Source organism: Taurulus bubalis, assembly GCF_910589615.1.
Source record: "Taurulus bubalis genome assembly, chromosome: 5".
In the NCBI taxonomy this organism is placed as follows: Eukaryota; Metazoa; Chordata; class Actinopteri; order Perciformes; family Cottidae; genus Taurulus; species Taurulus bubalis.
This window is the reverse complement of record NC_136593.1, coordinates 21,745,985-21,769,473: the sequence shown is the minus strand read 5'-3', so window position 1 is coordinate 21,769,473 and position 23,489 is coordinate 21,745,985. Positions and strand designations below refer to the sequence as shown.

The 23,489-nt window shown below is 43.9% G+C and overlaps 1 protein-coding gene across 1 annotated transcript; it reads right to left on the bottom strand.

Moving 5' to 3' along the window:
* On the bottom strand, nucleotides 1-22,738 carry wnt4 (wingless-type MMTV integration site family, member 4; the record flags this gene model as incomplete). The annotated part of the gene is made up of 6 exons (XM_079218597.1): nucleotides 1-471; nucleotides 908-1,050; nucleotides 1,329-1,460; nucleotides 2,204-2,357; nucleotides 2,560-2,641; nucleotides 22,662-22,738. 6 exons carry the CDS (start codon nucleotides 22,736-22,738, stop codon nucleotides 1-3), a joined length of 1,059 nt encoding a protein of 352 aa, XP_079074723.1.
* Between the last annotated feature and the right edge of the window lie 751 nt (nucleotides 22,739-23,489).

The following is a 23,489-nucleotide window of genomic DNA, read 5'->3' as shown; positions in this document are numbered from 1 at the left end:
TCACCGGCAAGTGTGCATCTCCACCATTTTGCGACACTGTTTGCACTTGACATAACAGCACCAGTGGAACTTACAGCTGCACCTGTCCACCACCTCCACCTCCTGCGTCTGAAAGCCGCGGCCACAGCACATCAGCTCGCAGCCGTCGATGGCCTTCGACGTCCGGTTACACTGCCGGCCCACGGTGCCCAGCATTCCCGGCGTGCGCGGGTCAAAGTCGCAGAAATCTGGACTGGGTTCCAGGTAGACCAGATCTTCGTCTGTGTGAGGTTTGAACTGGGAGTTCCGAGGCATCAGGACTTTGGTGGTGCCCACCTTGCGCTGCTCCACCTCAGTGGCGCCGTCAAACTTCTCCTTGATGACGTTGCCCACTTTGCGGAAGGGCGGCATGGCTTTCCAGCAGGTCTTTACCTCGCAGGAGCCCGACACGCCGTGGCATTTGCACTCCACGCGCATGTGGGACAGGATGGCCTGCGGAGATGCCAAAGAACTTTTGGTGAGCAGAAATACCTTGAAATAATGTGACGACAATGCATAATACCCCTTAATACAATAGCATATTCTACTACCTGAACTGTAGACTTGAGTCACAAAAATAAAGGGTTGGTATTTCCTTTGAGTTAAAATACTGTATTTTGAAATAGACTTGTCTCATATGACTCGAAGACTTGACCTGGAATTATTTTAATGACTTGAAACTTGGCTGTGACTTGTGTCTAATGAATTAAGACTTGACCTGGACTTCTCTTGGATGACTTAATACATCGACTTGTATCAAATACATATTGTGAGGGAACTGTCAAAGCGGTTCAGAAAAAAAAGAAGCCAACATGACTCTTTGGGTGTGCTGTACTAAAATAAGTGTATATATGTAAAGGGTATATATATATATATGGCAGCAAGTTACCTTCCTGCCTGCCTCGTTGTTGTGCAAGTTCATGAGAGCCCGACTGGAGGACTGGCCTTTACTCCTCTCCCTCACGTCCACAAAGGACTGGGAAAAGGCCACGCCATAGGCAATGTTATCACTGCAGCCCGACCACTGGAACCCTGTGGGAACAAAGATAAGATCATTCTGTATTGATGGTTCATTGTAGTAATGTGTGATATGGATATTGTAAAATATCTGCCTCTATAGACATGGAGATAAGATGGCATAATTAAAATGCTACCAATGACATCTGTCTGGCCTTTTCAAAATGGAATGAATATTTAAAATGTTGCGTTATTTAGCCTTTAAAATCATTGCATTCAAACGTACTGGATCAGTTGGTCCTTCTGTTTCCTTTGGGTGTGTGTGTGTGTGTGAAAGGGAAAGAGAGACCTACCCTCTGGACTGACTCCATGTACATTGTGGTCGCAGCCACATTTTTCCAGCTCTCCGCTGCTGCAGGCCCTTGTGACCGCAAACGCCACACTGGCTGCTGAGATGGCATACACAAAGGCTGCCTCACGGGTGCCTAACACATACACAAACACAGGCACACACGTCGTATTGTTTCATTATGTAACTGAAAAGAGCTTCTCATTTTGAATGGCAAGAAAACCTCTACAGATGAAGACTGTATTAAAGTCTCAGGGAGGGAGCGCCAACATTGACTTACAGGAGCTGGTTAAGCCAATACAAATGGAAACCGGCTCTAAAATGTCACAATACTTTAGAATGGAATGGAATAATCCACATTTTCTAAACGCATGCAGGTTGGACAGTTGCCTGTAGGGCCAGCTCGGTCTCGTTTCGTCATGGCCCTTGACGTTTGATACCGATGCTCAGGACTGTCAAGTAACCCCAAAGTAAAGCAATATCTGTCGCTTAGAGCGAACATATGAGGACGTAGTGTAACGAGCGACAGGGCCGGGGTCGCCGCAGATGGATGGGTCAAACAAACACGGGACTTTCACCCAGGAGACCACTGTTTGTGTTAGCAGTGAAATCCAAAAGGCTATTTTCAGCAGTGTAAGTAGGACACGTTGCGCAACATACCTAATTTACATCACGTCGCTGAACATAAGCTACGTAGTGCAATTTTCGCCCAAACTATTCATTTTAACTAAGCCTAACCAAACCTAAGCTTCTCCATGGGTTCCTAACCAAAAGTCCGTCTTATGTGACACGTTGGGAATGAGGCTGGGGTCGGTCTCTTTTGTGCCAAGATGCTGGCGGGGAGTTGGTGGCAGGAGTGTCCGCAGTGCATCATCTTACCCTGGGTGACGATTTTGCCAAACACGGGCATGGTCTCCAGAGTGGAGCAGTTCCATCGGCGGTTGCGAAACTGGAACTGACACTCGTCTATAGCCAGCTGGGCTCCACGACGCACCGCATCCATCACCTCCACACTGCGCTTACAGATCTGGACCTGGAGCGGAGACACACAGGAGCTGCGTCAGCAGAGAGCACACATCCTGACCAAATACTTCACTTTCTCATTAGAACTATAATTGTCCTGGAATTAAAAAAAAAAAGGTACTGAAACATCATTGTCAATCAATACCAGATACCAAAAGATGCTATCCCATGCTGAAAGAAACCACTGCTGGACACAAGATGGAGGTCTGTACCTGTCTCTGGATGAGGCCTCGTAACCTCTCACACGTCTCCTCGTCCCGGATGCTTCCCACTGACGACAGCTTGGCCAGGTACCTGACAGACAGAAGAAAGAAGACAACCAACAGGACCTTGTTAGTGTGCAGCAGACGGCCTGAAGGAACATTCAGGAGAAGAAGCTGGAAGTGCAGCATCTGATGTCTGTGTTTGAAGAGACGTACGGTGAGATACAGGCGAGGCAGAGATTTGACCACATCATTCAAATGAAGCGCAGCTTGTGTATAGAAGGGCTTTGGTTCCCATGACGTTGTGGGAATGTTTTGGATAAATGTCTGGTTGTGAGGACACTGAGAGGAGGGAAAGTGGCTTATCATACACACCACCTCCAGGCCAGACAGGTCGGGGAGATATACGGCACACACACACACAATCTGAGATGTGTGAGAAAATGGCATCAGTCTGGATGCCCTGACCCTCACACATCCACCTCACCTCACTTCAGTCTCATATCTCCAGGCCCAGCTGCACCTTACAGAAATAGGCTTTCTCATAAGCTGGCGGAGAGTCTCCCGACGCGGAGCAGCCCTGATTATGTACCGTCTACACTCCTCAACGTGCACTCATGTAAACGTATGTTGAGTCTAGAAAGTGTACGTTCCTCAAACAATGGAAAGTTTTGCAGATGCCATGTGCCAACTCCTTTCTAGTGCAGGTCAACGTAACACAGTCCTAGAGTCCTTTTGAAGGAAAGTTTAATTACACTGTAAAGGGTGGAAACTAGTCATTTGATATTTACTTCATATTTACGACTTAGCACTAGAATAAGTAGACAGATTGTTGACATAGATTTCCTTACGTAGTGTTAACACATTGTTGTTGGCAGTAGTCAATTCTGATGATTATACACACACAAACACACAATATATATATGCTTACATAATAATATTAAGCGTGTCTTTTTACTCAAGGAAAGTAAGCAAATCGGTGTATTTCCCCAAAATGTTGTACTATTCCTTTCAGGTAGTTTAAAGAATAAACATCCTGTCGTTTACCAGGCAAAACCCAAAGTATATTTAAGTATTGACATCCAATATAGAGAAAATATATAAAACATAAACTGCATTAAATCCGAGCAGCACATTTACATGCGATTGTCCACAGCTGACATGATTTGTGAAATATAGCACCACTGCTGATTCTTTAAGGACAAAAAACAACAAAAACCTGTAGCTAATAAAACTATTATTATAATAGTAAAAAACAACTTTATTTTACAGTGGGTTTGAATATAAAAAATGGCCCTTAATAAAGGCAAATTCCAACCAAATTAACTTCCAGGCTATGATTCCGTTCAGGCGGACATGTTTTCCCTTAAGGTTTCTCAAAAGCTTGTTTTATGAGTCCCGGGTTATGAGTTCCCAAGACCACACATACCTCGGCAAAGCCCTGCTAGCCGTCTCAATCAAGCCGTGGCGCACATCCAGACTGCAGAGAATTCGGCTGTCAGATCATTGACAGCGCTTTCATAACGCAAGACACAATGCTGCACACCAGCTGTGTTCTTGTGAAATCCAAGGTATTGATTTTATTACGTATGGATCGGCTTTTTCATCTCAGCTCTTTTACGGCCTCCTGAGTTTTGGGGTGGTAATGTGCATGTGCTGCATCAGTGCATTATCTTCAATGCTATTTGTAAATGTGGTCGTATAATTAGTGCATCATCCTTCCAGAGGTCAAACAGCTCCTCCTCTCCATCCACCCTCTCGTCTCCTCCTCTCAACAGCTCAGATAACATCTCTCTCTCTCTCTCTCCGTCTCTTTGATGCTCTTCCTTTTCTCTTCCCCTCCAGACACTGTCAGTATTTAGCACTCATCGCTGCGATAACGCCGCTCTCCGCCACTCCGCCACATCTCCGCCACATCCGCCCTCAGGGGTGACCTCACTCTCTCGTGAGGTTGACTCAGGAGCCCCACCAACCCCGACATTTAGTTTGAAGCTCCACGAATAATTATTTCTATATTAACTATGGACTCTGTGAAACACCATCCACAAACACAGACCGAGACAGAATTAAGTGGTTCATTAAGCATATTTTAGCAGTAACACAGATCTTTTAAAGTAAATGTAGAACGTAGCCAAAGTCATTTTATATTTACACACTTATTATATTTGAAAACCAGGTCTGACAACATTTTGGAAACAAGATGAGCAAGGCTGCATCTTTGGCTGGAGAGTTGAACTACAGGTAGATGTATTTACAGGTCCAACATATTGCACCTGATCCAAGATGGACCTGTGGAAAACATACCTGAACCGGTGCATCAATTCCTTTAAAAAAAAGAGGGACCTGAAAAGCCGGATCTCGCTCCTTGGGCTTCAAATAGCGACGCCTGGGCAGTAGCACCCGGCGCCTTAATGCTTTTGTGTCCCGTGTGAAACCAAAATTATATTAATTTATCATTTATGTTATAGTAACTGACGACAATAAGTCAGGACGCGTTTCAATACGAGCGCATTTATTTTAAACCAAACCTCGTGTTCTCTTTCCAAACTTGAACCAAACAGTTTTATTGCCTAAACCTAACCGCGACCGGTTCACGACGCTGACCACGCTCCTTCCACCTGCGTAAAGATACTACGCACAAAGCTTCTTTCCAAGTGACAAAATAGGCCAGAGCTCACATTTAGACCGATCTATAAAACAATAGAGCATAATTAGACTCGACTCAAAGTGCGATCAACCCTAATAGACTTCAATAATAATGATAAACACCAACGGCAGCATGAGGCTCTATCAATTAAGAAACATTCACTGTCAACAAGAGAAGCACAATAATGTGTTCTCAGAACAAATCTAAAGGAACTTTATAGAAAGTTCTTAAAGTATTTCCTTATGCTTTCCTGCTGACAAGTTCGCCATATCAAAAACCTTAAAAGAGGATAATATGTCGATGTTGTGTTCACAACCTCCAAGTGGCCAATAAAAGATTTCAAGGCGTCCCGGCTGAAACCACGAGAAGGCCTCCCAGGCCTCTTTCTGGTACGACAATAAGCTCTATTGGTCAAACCAGACCAAAACAGATTGTGGCAGGAAGTATGGATGAGTGTATTACACTAATAAACATAACACTTTCAAAAATATATACTAATTGAGTTGTGGTAAATCTAAACTCTTGAGGGAACCCTAAAGCCCGATGTCTCTCCTCGAGCCCTCTGCATGGTTATATCTTTTCCCAAAATCTGCAGGTCCTGCCCCCCCCCTTCCCGGTGTGGATGGAGTCCAACTCGGCTCTGCCCAGCTCTGATTTGCTCTGTTGCAGTAGCGAGGGGGGTTTTCATCAAAGCCATGTGTGCCGCTTGATCCCTCTTTGTTGTGTAGCGTAGCCTTGGGCAGAGCGCTGCGTTCGGGTGGAGGCATCCAGCTGGGAGACCATCAGATGGCGATGAGAACAACCCACGGACAGAAAAACACAAGGCGACAACACAACAGAGCCCGTGGGATGCTGCCCGACGGGACGGGACGGGCAGCATCCCACTCACGAAAGACACAAACAGCTGGATGGCATCCCGCTGGCCCGACATTCACCCTGGAAACGTTTAATAAACATCGGATAAGCCGCTATGCGGGTCCTTTTCTGGATACGTCTTTGTGTGTGTGTGTGTGTGTGTGTGTGTGTGTGGGAAAAGTTCAGCAGAGGCCTTGGGCCAGTGTGTGTGAGCGTTTCATCCCCGTCTCACTTTTATCTGCTCCCTCTGCATGTGTGTGCCCTTCGCTTCCCAGAGACGAGGTTAACGAAACGCCTCAACAAGGAGACGGAGGAGTCGAAACCGTAGAAGGACAGAGCATCACACGCACACACACACACACACACACGCACACATGCACGCACGCCATCATCCCCACATCTCATCCTCATTCCCCTCTTTCCTCTCTGGCCTCTTGGTGGTTGCGTGCTTCAATCCCAGGGGCCTAAGCCCAGTGGAGCCAGTGGTGTTGTGAAGGCTGCGATGTGTAATGCAACACAAACACGCGAGCGCACCACGGTCCAGGTGGAATGCCCCGTACCTCCCACCCAGAGCCCCCCACGGCCGCATGGGAGGCTCGCACTGAACAGAAGAGATAATTCTAAACAGAGGAGCCGTTCATGACGCAGGTTGTTATCTGGAGACAGGAAATAAAGGCGAACATAAGAAATGGTGGATCCGACAAAGAGCTCCCGTTTGAACCACTTTTGTGAATTACTGCATTGTTCATGAAGAAGTTGCCGTTGTTGAAGTCAGAAACATAAAGAACATGATCCTAAATATTGCACTTAGTGAGGGTGGATCATTAGGATTTCTATTTGAGGGAGGACAATGGGATTTGTGTAGTAGGAGTTTGGCAGTCTGGAGTGTTTTTGTTGGTCATGCGCTTTAGGTTTTTCGGAATTGTGTGCATATTTCCATTTGTGAGTGTATGTGTGTGTGGAGAAAGACTGCGGTACAGCACTTTTCCGGGCGTCGCCACAGACACCCAGTAGCTGGTGTATAGTGTAAGTGTGCGGTGCGTTTCATGGATGGCTCGGTCGCCATTGAGTTGCCTCATCGGTGATGGATGCTGACTTGACAGATATGTGTTGCAGATCATAGAAATTGGCACTTCAAGGCAAAGACTTGGTTATTTTCTTAGAATTCTTTGTTTGTCTTTCTTTCATGAATGTTTAGTTTCATATTACTTTACTAATCTTTGGGTGTTTTATTTATTTGAATAAATAAAGGAAAATGATTTCTTGCTTTTTTAAAGTTTATTCGATTGTTTTAGTCAACATCAAATAAATGAATATTATTTTGGGGAAAACCCATCAATAGTTATGTCCTATGAAACAAAAGAAAGAAGCTTGAGGTCCACAGCTGTCAGAGCTTCACTCTGAATGAAAACCTTGGGAAGTGATTGAAAGCTCCGGGAGCTGGAAAGTGGAACTTTCTTTCTTTCATAAAGTTGGACCTCGAGTCCAGGTGCTCAACTTGTTTACCTCCAGTGGTTAAAGTAGTTAAGTTTTACATTTTGGAAAATACATTGTTTTGCTTTCTCGTAGATTTAGAAGAGAAGATTGGTAAAAAAAGAGAAAAAAAGTACTTTATTTTAAAGTAATAATCTGTAATGTCTGTGTGGTAAGCATAAAGAATGGAAACAAGGGGGAAACAGCTGGCCTGGCTCTGTCCAAAGCAAAAAATAAAAAATCAATGCGTACCTCTGAAGCTCATACATTGTTTAATCAATACGAAGTCTAGTGAAAACAACATGCGTGCCGGATTATTTCTTCTATTGACTTCAGAGGTTCGGATCTCCTCATCTAACTCTCAGTAGGAAGCCAAGAAGCGTATTTTCCCAAAATGTCAAACTGCATATATGTTGGTTTCACCTTCTAAAATGAGATTATTTCGCTACTTATTAGTTTTTTATTTGTTTGGTAAGATTTTTTCTAATTGACTCCTTTTTGGGCTGTCAGACTGAAGAATCAATTAGTAAATATCCCTCATGTTTTTGGCAACTCGTTCATTATTTTTCCGACATGCCAGAGAGTAAACAACAAAGAAATTGATCCCACCCAAAAACTGTTGACAGATGAAGCCTTAGTTGCAGCTTTTCTTTATTGTTCAGCATGAAGAGAAACCTCCAATGGCTCAAGAGAGGACTTGACTTGTCCCCCTCAGTGCAGCTTCCTGTCCTCATTTTCCTTATTTTCATTACCATTTTATACCGGGCGAGACACAACATTCTAGTAGGCCTATAAAGTCGGCTAAAATGAAGGCCTAAAGGTGAGAAGGAAGAGAGAAATGCAGGTGGAGGCTGGCCACATCTGCATGACAGTAATGCGCTTCAGCAAACTACTGTAAGCATCCATCCCGTCTACTGTGTATTTATATGAAAATACCCTCGTGTTTGCCTTTCCAGCGCTGAGCACACAGCAGAGGTACACAGCGACAGGTAAATATAGCATGGGTGGGAAAAGCAAGGAGGAGAGCTGCAAGAAAAGAGCCTAAGAGAGCTCTCCTCCACCGAGGCGCTGCGGCGGGTTACAGCTCTTGACTTTGACGCGTGGGCAATATTTTGTGCATTAGTTTTGTGCCAATGAAGTGAAGTGCGACAGAAAAGCCTTTTCAGGAAGAGAACCGGCAGGCGACAGAGGTTCAAAGTGCTCGTGTGAAGACAAGTGTGACCTGAGCTAACCCTCCCCGTCCCCCCTCTGCAGTGGACTCCTACAGGATGTAAGACATAGAGCGAGCTGTAGAGGGCACTATCCTCTCAGTTTACCTTTAGCCACTTTACCGCACTGAACCTTTTGTGGCTCCCCTGATGAACCAAATGCCTCCGTTGATTGCCTGATGCGCCCAAAAGACAGAAAGAAAAGCCTTTAAAGCCTTTAAATATAGTCCCTTCTTTCCTAGTTAGACCAATTTCTGATGACATGTTCTTTAATGACAGATATTATATATATATCTAGAATCTGGAATCTGGACCCCGAAGATCTACATTTAGAGAAATCAGCACGTGAAACATCTGAGTAATGCCAGCAAATCCATAAAATGCTTCAATATGTCGTATTGTTGTACGCATCGATCTACACGTCCAAGAAAAGCTGCCACCAGACCTCAGTGATTTCCAAAGGGAGAAAGGAAAGATCAGGCGCAGCAGCACAGAAACAAAAGCTTTCTAGTTATGACCCAGTTATGACCTGCTGTCTTAAGAAGACACTGTGCTGAAGCTGACCTCTGACCTGTGTCTGAATCATTCATTTTGACACATTTGAGCTTTCTTAAAGGCAGATTTCGGTATCTTTCATCCTGGACCGTGTTGTCCCCATGTTTTTTTATGTTTGAGTGGACAACGACAAACACATTTGTCCAGTATTGAGGGGCAACTGCCCACAAACTGCCCAATGAGCTAAAACGGGCTAGTTTTTGCAACTGACAGGCTGATATCATTATGGAAAGCACCCTATGGAGAAATAAACCCTTTTTCTTCACCGTTTCTCTGGATCCAGTCTGTTATTGCGTCTAGCCAAGACTAACTCAAGGAGGAGCCTCTGAGAGGTGACGTTGAATTCAAAGCCCTCATCCACATCGCCCAACTCCAAATATCCAGCCATGACGTTGACGATCTTCTAGATAACACTGAGCTACAATTTCTCCACTCCAACGCAACAAACCTCGACAACACCGGCGCTCCTCTCTCCGGCTCGCAAGCTTGTTTCCGCCGTTGTCCTCCAGCAACGAGTCAACGTTGTGTGTTGTCCCCATTGTGTTGTCCCCAAGGGAAACCTACAGAGGTTTCCCTTCAACATTTGGATGATACACTAAAGCGCCAACATGAAACAGATACTACTTCACCTGAACGGCCCACTAAGGTTAATCGAAGCCGTGAACACGAAACAGTTTAAATAAGTGTATCTGATTGGCTGGCAGGTTTCTGAGGCCGCCTCAAACATAACTGTGCATCTGCTCCTTGTTACATTACCCACCCGTCATTGGTGAAAGTAAGTGTGTGTTCCATTTCCAAAGGTTTTGGATCGTTTGGAGGTTTTGGACCATCTCGGTCGAGGTTCCCTCTGCATCTTTTCTCCTTTTAGGATTCACTTTTCACACACTTTTCAGCGACATTGACAACATGTTTTTATTTTGTCAAACCATACTGACAACAGGCTTGTTGTTGGAATGACACAAAAGTCCAATAAATAAATGGATTTTCCAAAATATTCTGGGGATCTGAAGGTGGCAGACCAGGGTTTTCATGAATGGCCACCTGTATACTGAACGCTTGTTGTTGATTTGATAATATTAAAATAGAGCATAAAAATTGTGATTTTGTAAAAATAAAAAAAGCTCTAAGATAATATGAAATCTGTCATGTTTTCTCATGAGTGAATTACAAAAATGTAAATACTAACCATTCTGAAATCATGATGTCTCATTGAGGAATGCAACTCATAACAAAACATCAAAAGGAAACAGAAAGCCCCGCTGACATGCAGCAGTTGGTCCAGGAGCCTCGGGGCGGTGGAGGTAGCAACAGTGGCTGGGTTTTTGCATGAAGGACTACGTGGATCTAATTTTAAATCACAATGCTCAAAATAGCCTTTGCTCTTATGTATTCAGTGACAAATGAAATAAATGCAGGGGGGAAACGGTAGCTTCAAAGAAAGGAATGAAAGATTAGAAGGTTAGGGAGCATGAGACAATGGAAAAAGGTCAAAGAGGATCATTTATAGTTCACAAGGAAAAAAATGGAAAGCAAAGCATGGAGACAGGAAAGTGATAAGAGGGGAAAGAGGTGGAAGTGAAATGTGTCTGATGAGTCCAGTTAACATAGTGACTAAGCAGCTAGAGGCTTGCATGCGTGTGTGTGTGTGTGTGTGTGTGTGAGCGCGTGGGTCCACGCGTGTGTCTGGGTGTATTTATATGCTGCTGGCACCACTAGAGCTCATTTCCCCCTAAAAATAACATGCTCTGCCAACACCACAACCACTCACACACACGGACACACACGTACACACAAAAACACACTTTCACACAGGGGAAAAGTGGCAATAAAAGCCATGACATTGACCTCCTTGCCTGGTGTTAGTGCCGTGGCCCACTGAAGGCCAGGAATCGATTAGTGTGTGTGTCAGCTCAATGTTCATGCATACCAGCCTCACCCAGCCGACATCAGCCTGTTCTACGGGGACTGTCGTGCTTTCTATTGTCTTGTTTCTGCCTACAAAGGTCTTTCAGGTGATGCAACACTCTGATGTAACACCATGTTGGAGGTGTGGAGCTCTTGGTAACCAACTGCTGCAGATTGTTTAAATTGTTTGTCTAAATGCAGGGCTGGGCTTAAGACGATTCCTGTGCCGTGTACCTGTGACCATTATTGTATTTTGGTGAAATCATGTTATCAGCTAGCTAACCACATGAGAAATGTACCAAAAAAAAGGGGCGTGAGTTTAGATTTGTGCTGTTTAGTAGGACAAAGATGATCATATCAGCTTTAGAGAGAGCAAGTCTCTGTACGTCTGTAGGACATCACCCAAAGATTGCTGCAGGGACGACATATTTGTGTAGGCCAACCCAAAAGTTAGCATCGCACCAAAAGACATTACATATGCGTTTTGTTCAGCAAGATCATCTTCACGTTGACATGATTTTTGAAGAGTAAATCGGCAGACGAAAAGCAAAAGTTTGGGTATAAATGAACGACGCCACGGTCCCGTGATTTCAACGTCACCACCGCCAAGCGTTCAAGCGGCTCATTTGATTTCGCACACCTCTCTCAGAAGTCTTTCCTCTTAGCAATGACATCCAGCGTGAATCTACAAGTTGGAGAGTTTAGTCCACAATAACACAAGTAGAAACACAACTATACAGACAGCAGAGTCTGTAAAGACAGACTCGTTGGTGCATGAGTTTCCCTGTTTGGCGTGATGATGTTTGATGTCCCCGACAACACTCGGTAGTCTCATTTAGACACTTGTGAGCGACCTCCTTTTTTTTAATGAACGTAAAAGTTTCAAAATTCACGAAGTACAACAGATGTGAAAATCTCTTAAGCTTGTGTTAAACACAGACACTATTTCAGGCAACTAACCAAAAACCTGGTTTCTTTCATGACTTTCTAAAGAGCTGAAACATGTTTTCTTTCCTCCTTCTGTTGAATGACTCATTAGTAAAAATGTATGCATCTTGTCCCTTTGACCAATATTTACACACGACTTAGGAGTCTACAGCCACGCTCAGTGCTGTGAACTAAAGAATGACATCGACTTGGCAACGTGCTCACAATGACGACGCTAACATTTGCTGATTCAGTACAACTGAGGGTGATTTGTATGTCATTTGTTTTGCCGGTATTTGGTGATCAAACAAGGTATTGGGCAAATTGAGATTTTTTTACCTGATGACAACGCAAGTTGAAAACACCAACAAAAGTCATTAGGATTTATCCTCTGGGGACCATGAATATCTGGACATTGCTGAGATTTTTCCCCGCAGGTACCTAAAAAGCCCTTCAGTGATGAAGCGTTGAGGTGGCCGATCGGATTAGGGGGCCAGTGTCCCGTGACCTCTTGGAACCACCCCTGTCAATTGGTTTAACAATAATTGGAGATTAGAAATGTGTCCCGTTAGTTATGGCCTATTTAATGTCAAAGGATAAAACGATATTACGCTGAGTACGATCTAATTTGGCTTCGTTGAGAATTTTAAGCTTCAAATGAAAGAGCAGCAAACTGAGCGAGTGAACGGGGCGGCTTGACACTAATGCAGACGAATGCTTGGCTCTCCCGTGCTGCCAATTTGTTGGATAAAAAAAAAGGTTATGAAATCGCGAGCTGAGAAGAAATGTGATTGCATAATTGATGGAGTTTGTGGTTGTTGTTTTTTATTTCCACATTCAGATTGGATAGATAAAGAGATAATCTTGCTGTCGAAAGTGGAATCATTCATGTGCGGCGGGCAGGTTTGGACACGCACCATTCCTGCTAACTATTTACACAGTTAACACACGTGTATAAACTGTGTGTTGTAGACAAGTTTGTGTGTATAAAGAACCCTCTGTGTGTGTACATTCAGCACGGTTCTCACCTATCTCGTACTCATCACTAATGAGCAGAAGTCCTTACATTGTAAAACAAAGAGTACATGTGTGTTAGTAACCTAAAGGGGGGAATACCTTTTTTCTTAGACCAAAGTCAAAACCATATACTCTTGCAGTAATAACTAGGGGGTTTTCAACCCAGGACAGGATCTTGATGTGAGGAACCCCCAACTGGTGTCCCATTTTTTTTTAAGCCTATGTTAGAACATTTTGGGAAAATGCCATGATTAAAAGTACAGCAAATGAGCTATTACTAGTTATTGTTACCTCCGCCAAGGAGGTCTTTTGGTTCGGTTTGTTTGTCTGTTTTTAAGCAGGACTTTGGACAAAACTGCTTGCCCGATTTTCATGAAACCTTGTGAAAGGCAAAGAGGAACCGCTTACATTAAATTACATCATGAGGCGAACTCGCACATTACTTTTCCCCTCATGGAAATGGCCTTGGCGAAGGTCTGTGATCTCGCAGTGCCCTTCAAGTTTGCAACGTACCCTGTGGATCTGCAGACAACTATCACTGGATTACTTTGACACCGAAGAAAACTCAGTGATTCTCAGTGTTCTGGAGCGGCTTTTTTAAAATTATGATTTCTTAAGAACTTTATGAACTTGATTCACGGCGGTCCGTCAGAGATGGAAATATTCTCGTAAAGTCAGGGGAACTTCGAGGGGAAGTTCAATTTTGAAGTAAATTAAAGCAGTCGGCCTCAAGGTGGTTTTAGAGTCACAACCGCTGTTGGAGCTGCTGACCGTGTTGGCGAGGGGGCCAAATACAACAACTACCCACCAGCTGCGTTTAGAACAACCAGCATGCACCTGTCCTGTTCACCTCAGCAGTATCTTTGCCTCACTTCAATCTCTCTGTCAAGTCTCCCCAAAAAACCCAGATTCACAGTGTTTGCACTTCATTGATCTTCAAAAGTTGCTTTACTAGCCAATGCATCTCAGAGAAGCTGCAGGGTACATTCAGAAATGCGATCAGCTGTTCACAGCCATTGTTGCCCCCCGGAGCGCGAGCCTCTTCAAACATGGCCGCCGGTGTGGATCCGACAGAACCCCCTCTTGTCTCTCAGCGACCCCCACGGCTCTGAGTGGGTTACGATAATTGTACACACTCTAGTGACAAGAGTGCCACGGCTTCACCACATTCATGTGTGTGAGTGCGCGTGCGTTTAAAGAAGTGTGAGGCGCCAGTAAGTACCGCAATGCCAAGGTCTCTGCTTTCTCTGGTTACCCATCAGCTGCCATCTCTTTAGCACCTCACCATGGTTGCCGGGGACACGTGCATGCATGTTCACACACTTACACACAAAGACACAAAGAGACAGGAACGCAGAAAGAGAGACCAGCGTGTGTGCTCATTGTCCTACAGTGCATACCAAAATATGGTTTAGGTGCTGTTGGAGAGTTATCTATTGTTTGTGTAAGACCATGATGCTACGACTCGAGTATTTGGTAGTTTAGAGGGCAATCAAAACTATTCTGTGAACCAAAACCAACTCCCAATCACATTTGTTTTTCCATGTGTTGGTTGCTCTTCGGCCGCATCTTCTGCTTCATGTCGACGGCAGCAAACGGCGTCTAAACTTGAACCCACTGTTCCCGACCGAAAGGGAAGTGTTTAAAAAGCAAACACTCAACCCATTCGAGACTTTAAAGGGGATGTCCTCTCCTGAGCAAATAAACGAGGATCCTAATCCTTTCTCCAGAGCCAATTCGTGACAGTTTAACTGAACAAATAAATTAAGCCGTGCGAGGCCGCTCTCGGGTTTTTGTCTCGTCTTCAGACAGATGCCAGATGTAATCCTTCTTTTGCCACAGCAGCGGTGAGATGGATTATTCACAACCACCATGGTGGCTTTTGCTTTAAGTTACTTTGACAGGGCTTTTAACTGCTAATGAAGTCAGAGTCTAAAACTGATGCCTTTAAATTACCTATATAAGCAAACAATACCATGAACAAGAATATTGGCTTATTTCTACAATGTATTTATTGTAAATGCCTTACATTACGGCATTTACGGCATGCAGGTTCACCAGAAACTCCTTCAGCTCAGATTCTAGCAGGGCCTCCAGCAGCGACCGGCCCACCACGGACAGACCCAGATCCGGCTTCGCTGCAGCCTTTGACTTGCAGTCAAAGGCTACTGAAGGGAAAGGAGGCCCGGGAGAACCGGAACCACCCTGTTGCAGTAAAATAGAAGGTTTTCTAAAGGGAGTCTGGTGATCGGAAACACCACCAGCAAAATCAAAACACAATGAAAGTTCCTCCAATGAAAGTTGTTGGTACCGATTTGTTTTTATTCCCTGGTCTGCGCTAGTTTGGTATCTTGGTAACTCGGTGTGGGGATGTGCGGCGCACTGCAATCTTGGTGCCACGAATGAGTGTGTCTCACACGGTCCATAATATTTGGTCACTTCATTTGGGGAAGGATACACCCATAAAAACCTCTCTGAAATCACACAAACACTTTTATTTATGTTTTGCCTACAGTTAGTAGGCAGCCTCTTCTGAAGGCCTTTCCTTTACTCTTGTGACTATTCACAGCTATTTGAAGGCAGCAGCTATCGGCTCTATCGGCATAATCTTACAGGGTGAGTGATGCTGCACCACAGTTATGCGCTGCACATCCACTAGTTGCACCAGACATTTAGCAAAATAACCACCCAAAAACCGCAGTGCTTATGTGCACATCAAACGCGTCATTTTCTACAGTTTCTACTCAATTGTATATGAAAAGGTGCGTTGGATATTAAAAACAGTGCACACAAGCTTCATGGTAATCATCAATCAAATACAACCTTTCTCTGGACTGCCAGTCCTCCTCAAGTGTCTAAAACAATGGTTGACCAGGGTCAATGTTTTGAAGTACAATACAGGTATGGCTGTGAAGCACAACATGATAACTGAAAACTGTGGAACTGAATTCTGAATCAAAATACAACATGACAATTTATAGTGTGGTCCAGTTTTATTTGTAAATTGTAATTGTAATCATGCACTACGGTGGTATTGACCTGCAGATGATTGTTGTGGAAAGCATTATGTTGACAAATTAAATTCCGCACTATTAAACGCGCCGACCGTCGGACCTTGCAACATGTTCAAAATAGTCAATTCAACAAAAAAGCGTCATCATCTGCTCCTGGCTGTAGGCCTATATTTAGACTGCTGTATTCATATTTGAAACTCTGCTTTATGGATGCCGATGTTGGTCAGTGGGTCGTTGTGGTTCAGATGGAAATATCTCAACAACTAATGGATGGATTGTTATGAAAGGTGGTACTGACATTTACATCTGGCAGAATTGTAATAATGCAGTGGCGGGCCGTGCATTTTATACCTAGGCCTGCTGTCTAATATCGTATACATAAATATGCACATGATATATATATATATGTATATGTATATATATATATATATATATATATATATATATATATATATATATATATATATATATATATATATATATATATATGTATATATACATATATATATACATATATATATATATGTATATATACATACATATATATATATGTATATATATATATATATATATATATATATATATATATATATATATATATATAATAGCTATAACTTTGTGATTCTATTTAGGCCAGCAGAGAAGGCTTAGCAGGCCCTGATGGTTGGTGATTGCCAGACTTTTCATCCAGGCTCACAATCATGTCCAAAAATGTATTTTCGGGACTTTTTATATGTCTATATTATAGACAGTAGAGTAGAGACAATCTTCCCAAGAACTAAACGAATTGTTTTAGCAAATGCCCCAAAATAACATTTATTTAAAATGAAGTGACAAAGCCTTCTAGCAGCGGTAGAGTAATGACACTCGCATAGGAGAAAGTCACATGACAATTTAGAACAACAAAGTCTGAAGACTTGACTTTAACACAGGAGACTGTTCTTGGTTTCCTAATAGCTACAGTCAACGTTTATTTCTTTGGACTATGACCACAATTGTTCCCGAACAAAGTAGAAACAAAGGACAAACATTAACTCACACCCCGATGTTTGGCTAAGCTTAGCTTCCTTCTCATTTTATCCCAAACCAAGTAACCCTTACTCTCACCAAGTCTATTGCCTGAGTCCAACCAGACCTTTACCAGAGCATTGTCAGCTTCCATTCCGCCAAAACTTTGGTTTATGACCAAATACTTACCATATAATTATCCCATGAGCTGCTAGATGTTTAGTGCTATCATATACTGTAGTTAAGAAATCACTGCGACATCACCCATTGGTTTGTGGACGGCGGTTTTCAGTGCTCGGGTTTTTGGCTGTCGCCATTTCGTTTTTTAGCCACCAGAAGTAGTAGGTACAAGCGCTGAATAAGACATTTTTGGGCGGCGATGTAAACACCCATACTGGACATGGCCGTGGTAACGACCTGTCAATCACAAGTTAGCCAGGCCCGAAAGCATATCCTGCTTTATGGTCTGTTTGACTCTAAACGGACCATAATTTACAAAATTAACATCTTGCTGTATTGAAGAAGACTTGAAACTAGAGATTGAGACCATAACCCCATGTTTACAATGTTTACTGAGAGAAAAGTATTACAAAAAAAAGTCTATTAATCAAGAGAAAAGTAGAGTCATTTTCTCATAGACTTCTATACAATCTGACTTATTTTTGCAACTAGAGGAGTCGCCTCCTGCTGGTCAGTAGAGATAATGCAAGTTTAAGACACTTCTGCATTGGTTAGACTTTTCAGACACCGAGGTTAGCATGTTAGCACGCTAGCACGCATAACTGCACGTTATACATGAATAAGTAGCTAAAAGGGTTAAAACCACTGAATTTCTTCATCTGAAGACGAGAGTGAAGTCCTCTTGCTAATTCATTCGGCTTCTCACTAGCCAGTACATTCCTAGATGTTTTGATTTCAAACCCATGCCCATACACAAACACACATGTACACACACACACACACACACACACACACACACACACACACACACACACACACACACACACATACACACACACTTTCCTTCTTCTTCTCCAACATGGTGTTCAGCTGTGCATGCGTCTCTGTGGGAGTTGGAGCATGCGTTGTGTGGCCACCATTCTTCCGCCAGTGTGGTAATTACTGAGTGTGTGCCACTGTTGGGGAAGATGCCAGTTTACATGCTCAACACACACACACACACACACACACACACGCACACACACACACACACACACACATTGCTGCCCTGGAGCAGCACGCAGGTGCAGCAGAACCAGTTGGAGCAGGGCAAGTGGAGGAAGAGGAGGAGGAGGAGGAGGGTGATGACGGACAAACTAATGAAAAGTTGCATTCAAATCCCCATTCGGGCAGCGGGACACTATACATGACTCAGCGGCCGCGGAGATTTGGCAAAGTGATCGCATCCTGGCTTTGGGGCTAAAGGTGACGGGCTGAAGGAGCTGCAGGTAAACAAACAGGCTGTGGTTGAGCGTGACGTCAGAGCAGCTGAGAGGTGTTAGAAACTCTACAGCTGAATCATTTTAAGACACGTTTGATGTGTGAAACAATAATAACTTGGGAGCCGAGTAGGGGGAGGTTTCTGGCACAACTTCTCCTACTTCCATGGAGAAGGGAAGAGGCCTGAAGAGGTCACAACTATTAAGAACAAGTTTAGTATTTAGTCTCAATAATAAAGTTGTTCTATATACAACACGTGTCAGTGGAGATTTCACCTCTTCATACAATAATAACCCGTCAAATGTCTCCACACAGGGCTGCAACTAATAATAATGTTTCACTATGACTACATTAATAAATGAATAAACATTAAATAGGGAAAATGGCTGTCACCATTTCTGACAGCCAAAGGCAACATAATGCAGATTTTATCCAAATGTCTAAAGTCCAAAACCTTGAAGTTATGCAAATTATAAAAGAAGGAGGTGAATGTTTTTGGTAAAAATAGCTCGGCACATTTTTTTTAGGGGATAATTTGGCAAACAAAATGCAATCTGAAAAGTTAACACTCGCTCAAAGAAGTTGATGTACGCTCTGGAGGAGCTTTGTGAAGTCTGAGAAAATAACCCTGACGCTGTGAGTAAGTAAGTAAAATGTAAAATGTATTTATGGAGCACCTTTTACAGACAGAAGTCACAAAGTGCTTGACAGGAGTAAAACTAAAACTAAAAGTCACAGTGATCGGAGATGTTTGGGTCGGGAGAAACAGATTTATAACCGAGAGCCTCGCTTACAAAGTGGAGGTTTGGAGTAAAAGAAGAATAACACCACCTCCACCACAAATTTAGATAAAAACGTACCTAGCTTACAGCTGGCATCAGCTCAACTAGTTTACTTTGTTGTCGCATATCAACAGGCTGGGCAATACGGAAAGAAGAGAATATCAGGCCAAATACCTTGATATCGATAACGCAACGATATTGTAGGATCAACCTTTGGTGCTTTTACTAAATATTTACACATGAGATCTCTAATAAATAAAACATCAGTGATGAGGATATAATGACCCAGCAACTAATAAACCTAAGAACAGTCTGGTAAATTCAGAAAATCACATCACTTTACTGTCATGAAGCCTTTAAAACTAGGGAAAGACAACACAGTATTATGATTGTCATATCACATTGTCGGTCTGGGTCTAGCAACATGAATTTAAAAAAAAAATTCTTCACCCAACTAATAATAATATATTTTAGAATTACAATATACTTATTACATGATAATAAGCACTGTGAATGTTATATTTTTAATAAGTATGTCAACAAAACAAAACAGGAAAACACGTTACAAACGTCACTGACTAACACTCACTGACCATCTCTCTCTCTCTCTCTCTCTCTCTCTCTCTCTCTCTCTCTCTCTCTCTCTCTCTCTCTCTCTCTCTCTCTCTTTCTCTCTCTCTCTCTCACTTAATAATTTACCAACACGGCAAGTCACCTGTTGAGAGCGCATCACAGTCATGCAGATGCGTCTACATTGCAGTCAGCACAGACCAGACGTACAAATCAGGCAACCTCCAGTTCTGCCGAGTGACGCTGAGGCGGAAGTGTCTTAAAAGCTGCATTCTCTCTACTGACCAGCAGGGGGCGACTCCTCTGGTTGCAAAAAGAAGTCTGGTTGTATAGAAGTCTATGAGAAAATTACTCTACTTCTCTCTTGATTTATTCCCTAAGTAAACATTGTAAACATGAGTTTATGGTCTCAATCTCTAGTTTCAAGTCTTCTTCAATACAGCATGATGTTCATTTAGTAAATTATGGCCCATTTATAGTCAAATAGAGCATAAAGCAGAGTATGCTTTTTTACTTTGATTGACAGGTCGCTGCCGCTACCAGAGAGACTATACGCCGTCTCTACGTCACTCCTCCACATTCCAAATAAAGTAACTTCCGTTCATCGGTTGCACAAAAGCCAAGATGGCGACAACCAAATCGCCAAACTCAAGGCTTCATAACGGCGGTCCACAAACCAACGGGTGACGCCACGATGACGACGTCCACTTCTTACATACAGTCTGTGGAACAAATGACACGCAAATAGTTCTTATTGCACGCAAAATGACTCTCGACGTTTGAAGTAAAGCGCCGTGAGAGGGATCGAGGCAAAGGAACAGCACGGAGAGTGCTTTGCAAACTCCTCGGTGTGTACAGTTGGTTAACATGTTTGTTGTTGTTTTCGGTCCTCTACCTAACAGCAACACTCTCTCCCCTAGTTGCCTCCCATCCTTTTGGCCCCCGAGCGCACCAGCTGAAGCTCCAGGGCTTCGTCGAGGCGTCTGACGCACAGCTCCGCCGCCACACAGGTTTTCCTCCCCGGAGCGATTCCCGTGGAGCCGACTGGCAGCTCGTGGCCTGCCTGTACACGCCTGCCCCGCTGCTGCTGTCACCACGCCTTCAGCCCCAAACAGCACAATCACCCTGCGCTCAGGGACAGAGTTCAAGGCGGACGGTGCTGTTTGGCAAGGCTCTCAGTTTGATTTATTTTGATGAATCTGTCAGTGATACGAGTTAGGCCGTCTGCCGCTGTACGCTCATGTCAACACGCGAGGCTGTCGTGCTCGTATTGCCAGTCTCACGGCTTCTTAACAGAGAAGTGAAGCGATGTAAAAAAAAAGCAGGGAAAGCTAAACGGTGACAACCTAAGGCTCCCAAGAGGATTGTCAGAGTGGCAAAGTGTGTTGTATAATAATAAACATCAATGCCAGGATCAACCACACTGGATGATGAGCGCTGCTTGTGAATCTGCTGGATCTATACGCGTGGGAATGAATGGCGGAGCGCTGCATGCGGAGGAATGCAGGAACCCACCTGACCGCCTCCCACACAGGAGAGCGGGGAGAGGCACACACATGCGACCCGGCCGGCCCCCAGGAGGCGGCCCAGGGAGTCCCACGGTTGTGTTTGGAGCCACCGCAGTCTGACCGCTTCAAATACATACATCAACATGGCTGACATGGAGCTCATAATGAGCTGTTGGAGCTTCGCTTTTCTCCTCATCTCCTGAGATATTCCTTGTAGTCAAGTTATGTTCACATGATAGTGGTCTTACTACTTCTTTACTTCTCTAGGGCATTTTGAAGTGTTTCCGTATCATTGTAATATCCATGTGGTATTCAGGTACTGATAATTTGTTGGGATATACAAATCTTCAAATGTTTATAAATGACAATTCCTTCAATATTTTCTTTGTGGTTTAGCTCAAATGCAGCTGAACACACCTGCATAATATTAACATTACCGCTGTTTCCATGTTCTTAAAGTCTGTTAGTGATGACAACATGAAGTTAGGACTATGAAAACAAAAGCTTTTCATGTTATTTTTTTAATTTTTTTTCCAGTTTCACAAATTGCACACTACCTTTTATAGGCTGCACACACAAAACAAATCACACGTTCTCGCTCAAATAATTTCCCAAATCTTCGGATATTTACATCATAAGAACACATCTTATGATCTTTGCAAAACGACTGCAGAGAAGACCTGAACAAAATCCCACCTGCCGCCAACTTCATGAACCTTTTTTTCTTCAAGCTGCACGTGCATTGCATATTATGGTCACATTTCCACCTGACATTAAATATAGTTTAAAACATTTAGTGTCATTTTCAATCCAGAATATTGAAATATATATAATATACTCAATTTCACCAAATCGGCACCTTTAAAAAAAAAGAACATGTGTTTTTTTTTTTTTTTTTGTAAAGGTCTTCGCTGGGGGGATGTTGCCGTGTTGGTAAATTATTAAGTCTGGGAGAGAGAGAGAGAGAGAGAGAAAGAGAGAGAGAGAGAGAGAGAGAGAGAGAGAGAGAAAGAGAGAGAGAGCGTGCGTGCGTGATGGTTAACAATTAACCTGAGCGGCAATGAGCCGGAGTGGAAGAAGACAAGAGGAAGATGACATGTGAAGATGAGGAGGAACGGAAAGGAGGTCAGGTGAAGGAGGTGAGAGAGATGCGGCCCACTTTATATACTCAAGGAGAAGAAGAAGTGAGGAGTCCAACTTACAGCCAGTTGCTCGCGTTGGCCGAGAGCAGCGCGCAGCAGAGCATCAGGACGCACCGCAAAACATATTCCTCGGTCATCTCGAGAGGGATCGTCGGGGAGGTCGGAGAGAGATGAAATAATCCCGAGGGCAACAGGAGGGTCAGAGGTGGTTAAAAAAAAAAAAAGAAGAGGAAAAAATAAATAAAAAAAATGCAGCGGCAGGGGTCCGTACAGGAGGCTGTTAATCCATCGCCCCGCATCCAGAGGATCATCCACCGGGGAGGCGCGCGGGTTCTCCCGTCCCTCCCTCTGCCGCTCCGCACTCAGAAGGGACGGGGAGAAGAAAAGAGAGATGCTAAAAAATATATATATTTGTGTAATATCTCTGGAGCCACTCGGGCTGAATGGGACGCTTCTTCTTATAAGACAACTTGTTTGCTTTCTTCCTCGGCCGCGCGTGAACGCCAGCCGGGACAGCGCGCGCGGATGAGCAAGTCAATAACAAAAAGGTCTCGTGCGCTCCTTCCTCCTCTCTGACGGCTCTGTCACTGCCGGCTCCGGGGCTTCTCCTCTCCTCTCCTCTCCTCTCCTTTCCTTTCCTTTCCTTTCCTCTCCTCTCCTCTCCTCTCCTGTCAGCGCGCCGCGGGCTCTCCGCAGGACTCTCCGCCCGCGCGCGCCCCCGGACACATGCACACTCTCTGAGGAGCGTAAAGATACGCGCGGGGCTCCCTTGCTCGCACACCACCGTCTCTCGGTGTGTCTGACGGAGGAGAGATGTGTGCTGACTCTAGTGGAGGGGCGGCGCGAGGATATGGAGGTATGGCGGCGGGATGGGAGTTTTTTTGGGGT